General features: G+C 32.2%; 1 protein-coding gene across 1 annotated transcript; it reads left to right on the top strand.

The window, feature by feature from the left end:
- Positions 1-406: 406 nt before the first annotated feature.
- Positions 407-872, top strand: LOC117215986 (the record flags this gene model as incomplete). Its single annotated transcript, XM_033462541.1, has 1 exon — positions 407-872. A coding segment is annotated over exon 1 (352 nt), but the record flags the coding sequence as incomplete, so codon positions are not given.
- Positions 873-7,376: the final 6,504 nt, after the last annotated feature.

Below are 7,376 nucleotides of genomic sequence, written 5' to 3'. Positions count from 1 at the left end.
AAAAGGGTGTATACATGGACGATGATCTGACAAAAAAAAAGAAAGGGATGGGAAGCAACACATAAGAAGGGTAGCCAGAGAAAGAATGGAACAAGGCGAATATGTAAGGACAGGATACAAGAAACTAACAATAGAAAACAAATGGTACAGGTGGAACGAAAACGAAGAGAGGCTGGAGGAAGAAAGAAAGAGAGGGGAAGGAAAATGAAAAAAGAGGAACAGGAGGGGGGACTACAATGGGGATGAAAACGTGCTTCTGAAATGTAGCAGAGCTAATAAGTAAGGACAAAAGAGAAAAGTTAAAATATAGACTACCCAAAGAATTCGACTGGAAATGCAGGGCAGCAATGACAGTAAGGAAAAAAGGAAGAGCAAAGGGAAGAATAATAACGGATATAAATAAAAACCTAAGAGAAATAGGATATAAAGGAATTAGTGATAATATAGTTGGAAGAAAAATAATATACAATTACAAGACGTATAGGATAATGATGGTTTATAATCAAGATACATAAGGGACATGGAAAAAATAGAGGAAAGAGTAGACGGAAGAGAAGAGGAAGTGGTGATCATCGGCGGAGACTGGAACGCAAGAACGGGAGAAGAGGGAGGGTCGATAAACGAGGACGTAGGGAAAGAAAAAAACAGACGATCAAAAGACAAGACAATAAACGTGGAAGGAAGAACACTGCTAAAGATAATCAATGGCAGCGATAAAGAAGGAGAGGAGCGGACCTATATTGGCGAGAGAGGAAACTCAGTAATAGACTACGTGATTGGCAATCAGGAGGCGACAGAAGAAATAATTTACATGAAAATAGGAAAAAGAACAGAGTCAGGCCACATGCCGTTAGAAATAGAAATAGGGGGGGGCGGAATTACAAAAAAATGAGGAAAAGGAAGAAGAAGAGAAGGAGAAGAGGGAATGGACAAACAAAAGTGTGGAAAAATACTTGGACGAATGTAAAGACTGGACCTGCAACGGAAGAACAGTAGCGGAAATGTGGACAGAAATCAACAAGAAGATAAACGAAGCAATGCAAAAGAAGAAAGTAAAGATAAGGAATAGAAAGAGAGGAAAAGAGAGTAAAAGAGAGATGAGAAGGAAGGTGACAAAGTTTATGAAAGGAAAATACAGTAGAGAAGCTCTTATGGAGGAAAAAAGGCATTCAAATAGAGGTGCAAACAAAGAAAGGAAAGATACGAAGAAGAAGAAATGGTGAAAATCAAGAAGATCAAAACAGAACAAGAAGCGTGGAAATACATAAATAAATACAGAAGAAGAAGAGAGAATATAGATGAAGATTATATGAAATAAGCGAGGAAGAGTGGAAAAATCATTTTATGGAAATTTTAGAAGGAACAGAGCACAAAGAGGGCAGGAAAAAAGAGGAGCATCGAGCAGAAGAGAAAATAATGGAGGAGAGAGAAGATAATATATAGAGATGGAAGAGGTGATATACAAACTAAGAAACTTGAAGGAGAAGAAAGCAATGGGGGAAGGCGGGTTAGAAAATGAAGTATGGAAGTATGCACCGAAGGAAGTGGGTGAAGCGTTATGGGCTCTGTTAAGGAAAATATGGAATGGGGTGAGGATACCAGAAGATTGGAAAAAAGGAGCAAACATGTCCGATATATAAAAAGAGGGACAAGAGAGCAGGGAAGGGTTACAGAAAAGTAACATTAATGGATACAGCATACAGGGATACTGCACGAACGACTGAAGGCAGAGATTGAAAACAAACTGAAAGAGAGCCAATTCGGATTCAGAAAAGAAAGACGCGGTATTTGTGATAAACCATAGACAAACAGTTGAGTAGAGAAAAAGAAAAACTACATGCCTGCTTTGCGGACTTAAAAGCGGCGTTCGACAGGCTAAACAGAAAGAAATTGGAGGAGAAAATGAGAAAAATGGGGATTAACGAAAACTTAACCAGAAGGAATAAAGAGATATACGCAGAAACAAAGAATGTGGTAAGAATCAAGAATAACAACACAAAAGAATTTTGGACAGTGAGGGGAGTCAGACAAGGATGCCCGTTGAGCCCTATTTAACATCTACGTGGCGGGGCTGGAAGAAGAATTAAGGAAAGGACAAGTCGGGGGGGGGGGGGCATAGTGGCAGGAGAAAGAAAGGTATGGTCATTGACATATGCAGACGATATTGTGCTGATGGCTGATAGAGAGGAGAAGCTAAAGGAAATGCTAAAGAGATTCGAAATATTTTTAAAGGAAACCGAATTGGAACTGAGCACGAAAAAGGCCAAGAGTGTAGTTTTCGAAAAAAACGAAAGAACAAGAGGAGACAAAGAAAATGGAAATGGGGAGAACGAGAATTAGAAGAAGTGGACGAGATAAGATACCTAGGGTACATACTACTGAAAAAACGGTAGTGATGAGAAACACATAGAAGACAGGAAAAAGAGAGCAAGAATAGCAATGAAGAAAACATGGAGCGTGGAAGAAAAAATTTCCAAACAGGACAACAAGAGGAGAATGAAGATGTTTGGAACGCTGGTAGAGAACGTGGCGCTGTTTGGAGCATAGGTATGAGGCTGGAACATTGAAGAAAGGCTGGATAGAATACAAAGAAGACATGTGAAATGGAGCTTAGGTTTAGATATGACAACACCGAATTATATATCGATAGAAGAATGTAAGCTAACAGAAATCAAAGAAAAAGTATTAGGAAGAGCAGCAAGGTATGAAGGGAAAGCCATAGAGTCAAAAAAGGAACTAGTAAAGAAGTGCATAAAGGAAAGAGAGAGAAACTGGGGAAATGGCCAATAACGGAAAAGAGCAAGAAAGAGAAAGAAGGGACTAGAAAGGATGAGAAATGGAGGGACACAGATGGAAGTAAGAGAAGAGCAAGAAAAGATGACACTAGACCAAATTATAGAAGAAAGGAGAAAGAGAGAAGAAGAAGAGAGGGGGAAAGGATAAGGGAATCAAAATATGACAAACATTATAGAAAAATCGCCAAAGAAGAGTTAGCAAAATACTTAGAAGGGAGGATGAAGTGGAAGGACAGAAAAATATTAGCAAGATTCAGATGTGGAAACGAGACTAAATCAAGGGAATACTGGAAAGAAGAGGGAGAAAAAAGATGCAAGCTATGTAAAAAGAAAGAAGACCTGAGACACGTAATAGAAGAATGAGAAATAACAGGAGAACCAAGGGACACAGAAAATAATAATAATAATAATGATAATAATAATAATAATAATAATAATAATAATAATAATAATAATAATAATAATATGATGATGATGATGATGATGATGATGATGATGATGATGATGATAATAATAATGATAATAATAATAATGATAATAATGATAATAATGATAATAATGATAATAATAATAATAATAATAATGATGATGAACGTGATGATAATGATAATGATAATGATAAGAATAATGATAATAGTTATCCTTACTCATCCTCAATTATTAACAAATCACACACCCATACATTCTAATTAAAACGTTAAAAACCTTCCTTATTTTATTTTGTTTTTTTTTATTATGGGTAATAGCACAGAAATCCCCATGCTATAGTAATTAGCAAATGATACAAAAATGTAAGTATTTGTAGAAACAAATAAGAACGTTTAATAAAGGAAAAATTAAAAAGAAAATGATAGATACTTCTACCTCTCAGAGGGATCAAGCAAACGGACCAAACGCATCGAGATCTACAGTAAGACACGGTAAACCAGCCTATCCTGTTCAATATCCATGTTTAGTGTCCTATTATAAATGTATGGCATGAACAAGAACGGCAATCAAAATAATAAATCAGCAATAGCATTCGTAAATGATATGTTAATTACATCAGAAACAATAAACCGTGACAAATAAAAATCCAGCTGCAAGACCTAGTCAAGAAAGTAGAAAATTACGCTTTCCAACACGGAAGCTAAGAATCTACACCCATAAATGTGAAACAATCTCGTTCAGTCCATATATTTCAAAAACTTCAAAAGCAAAGTACGACGTGAGAATAAATTCGAAAATATTCTTCCATACAACAGAAAATATCAACGGAAAATTTTCCGATGCAAACAAAGTTAGATGCTTCGGAGTCCATCTAAACTTCGGGTTAAATCACAACGACAACATAAAGACACAGTTATAGAAAGCAGATAAATTCTTCTTATACCTCATAAGACTACCTTACTCGAAAGATTCGCACAGATCAATAAAACTTCACTGCTACAAAACACTAATTAGACCAACCATTCTAATGTATGGTCGTTAAATCTGTTTCAATGTAAGTGTCAACGCCACGGAAAAATTAAGGATCATTGAAAGAAAATACATCACAGCATGTTTAGGAATATATAGATTGCCAGAATTGAAATTTAGCAAATATAGCAAATCACAAGCTATACGAAGAGCCCAAATTAATCCATATCGATTCTTCATTCTTAAATTAGTCAGACCACTGGTCAAAGATACACAAAATAATCATAAACTTCATCGTCGCCCACAATCTATAGTCAAACCCGTTATACCATAAACACGTTCAAAAAACAGGTTATTTCCCCCCGGAATCCTTCACCTGTTTAGATAGCGTGAAATTAATCCAAAACAATAATAACTTAGCATTATTCTATCACTACAGCAGAAACGTAATAATAAAAAATACTGTACGATAGCGACATAGACCATAAGGATAGCAATATAAGACTTATGTATAAATTGTCAACCGTAGATTTAAGTGAGACACTCAAAGACAATAAAGATAAATATTGGTGGCTAACCACCGTAGAAAATTAAATTATAGCAATAAGAAAACCGTATGTTCAGTTAGTAAATGAACCAAAGATTGTAAGCAAAGATCACAAAAGAACAATGCAAATGTCACGTAAACTTGAGGGTTAGACGATAAAATAAAATAGCTGAGTCGTAACACAACTATTAATTTTGTTTTCATTAATCTTTATTATGAATTCAGCAATCACAATGAAATACACACTGAATTAACACACACAAATCACAATTCACTCCAATCACCTTATGTAAAACCTAGTTACACTGATACGTTAAGTACGCGACTGTTATGAGGATAGAGACCGGTAAAGATATGTTGACTATTCTAAGGATACGGAATAAGTGAAGTTTTACTGACGATACTGTGTCTGGGGAAAGCTAGGGATGGGTGTGTCTAAGGACACGGGACTATCGGACTTGTTGATGATAATTTTTGTTAAGGAAGTGAGGGTAGTAGACATCTTTCTCCGATTGGATAATAAGACGGTTGGTGGACCAGGAAGGGTTTTAGCCGCCCTCGTGAGAAAGTTGCTAACGCAACATAGCAGACGCGAGGAAAACCTACTTTCCCTGTTAACCCGTAGTAAACAATAAACGTAAAAGGAAATCTAAGACAAGAGATACTCGCTTGGCCTGAAGGACCTTAACTATGAAAATTCCAAGACCCCTGGTGGGTACTTAGGACTACTGAGGGCACGCGCCAAGGATGTGCAGACATCTGGGCGCCATCCTGCCCGCGGTGTGTGGCCTGGTCTCTGATGTGAATTGACAAACACAGTTATACAAACACAGTTAAATTAAGAAAATGTTCCCTGCAATTGTGTAATCATATATACGTAATTATATATCTCATACGTTTATTCTCTTTCTTCCCCCTCCTAAAATGTCAGCGATCCATAATACAATATCGGGCCTCCCTATACTAGTTTGTAAGTTCATAGTCTAAGGAATGGTTACATTGTAAGTCAATAAATGGTAGTATGAAGTGCAACGTTTATGTGAGCACCTATACTAGGCGTACATTACGCAAACATTAAAAACTTCCCACAAGCTGAGACCCTCAACTCATAAATCAAATTCTTTTTATTTTTGATTCATTGTAGTAAATGAAATCATTTACCAACATATTTGTCACACTTTTCTCATTCAGATAAGACCAAGCACGATATAATTTGGAGCATATTTGCTTACTGAGTAAATGATAATTAAATACATATCAATAAGTAAATCTACCATCACAAATATATTAGTAAAAGTTTAATTTTGGAGAAATTAGAAATAAAAAAGTTTTACTTTTGATTCAGCACATAGATACATTGTCTCCGCGCTATCTGCCACTTGTGGTTTAATTTGATAATCCACGATAAGATAAACTTAAGTAGATGTTTATGTATTGTTGTATATTATTATATAAAATTAATTTTAATAAAAATTTAATAAAAAATTTTAATTCAAATCAAAACGTAGTATATTTAAGAATCGATGAGTTATAATAAATTTAATTTTTTAATAATTATATTTTAATATTAATTTGAAAGAGGATTCAAAAGTAAAATTAATAAATTAATTAATTTGAAAATAGTTTTGAAAAGTGTACAAATTGCCCGTCAATTTCATTTGTGGAATAAGTCGTAACATAGTAAAAATATTGGAAAATGTTTTTAGATAAAAAATTAGTTTTTATAATATTTCATTTTTAATGAAAATTATTTAAATTGAATTTTTTTTTAAATAATAAATTTAATATTTTAGTTTAAAATTTATTAAATTATATTTTTGTAAAGTTGTATAATAAATAATTGTTAAAGTAATAATTCATGAAATAATATAATGATTTATAGATTTAGTAATGTGAATGAAATTTTAAAGAATTAAATAAGTAAAATAAATTTTGTACCTTTTGTATCAGGGTTAATTAATATAATTTAATAATTTTATTATTCTCGAAAGAAAAAGAGTTAAATATTTAATTATGTTTTTGTTGAATAAAAAATTATAATATATATTTAGAAATTAAATGTTAATCGACTATATTTATATCTAGTTTTTTTTAAAATGAATTTAATTTATATATAAAAAATATAAAAAATTTATTTTATAATTTTTTTTATTTTTATATAAAAAATTTATGGGATAATCTATAAATTTAAATATGTAATTAAATTATTATTATTATTATTATTTAAAAATTTATATTATAATTATATTGATTTAGTAATAATTTTTATTAATAAATACTTAATAATTTAATAATTTTATTTTAAAAATTTAAGAAATTTATATAAAATTGAATAATATATATTTATTAAAAAAAATAATTTATAATTTATTTAAATTAAGTATAATGATTATATTAGTAATATTTTATGTTTAAAATTTTTATTTTTTAATAAATTTTGAATATATATATATATAAGGAATTAGGCAAATTAAATATATTCACCTGTTTATCAAAAACATGGCTTATTGATTTTAATTTTAAGTCTATCTGCCCAGTGATTTAATTATTTAATGGCTGCAGTATAATTGACTGTACAAAGGTAGCATAATCAATTGTTTTTTAATTAAAAACTAGAATGAAAGAATTAATGAGAT

The sequence above is a fragment of the Bombus bifarius genome, unplaced genomic scaffold (assembly GCF_011952205.1).
Source record: "Bombus bifarius isolate JDL3187 unplaced genomic scaffold, Bbif_JDL3187 scf7180000009989_frag, whole genome shotgun sequence".
NCBI classification, from domain to species: Eukaryota; Metazoa; Arthropoda; class Insecta; order Hymenoptera; family Apidae; genus Bombus; species Bombus bifarius.
The sequence above is the reverse complement of the archived record's forward strand: the minus strand, read 5'-3'. Positions and strand labels throughout refer to the sequence as shown.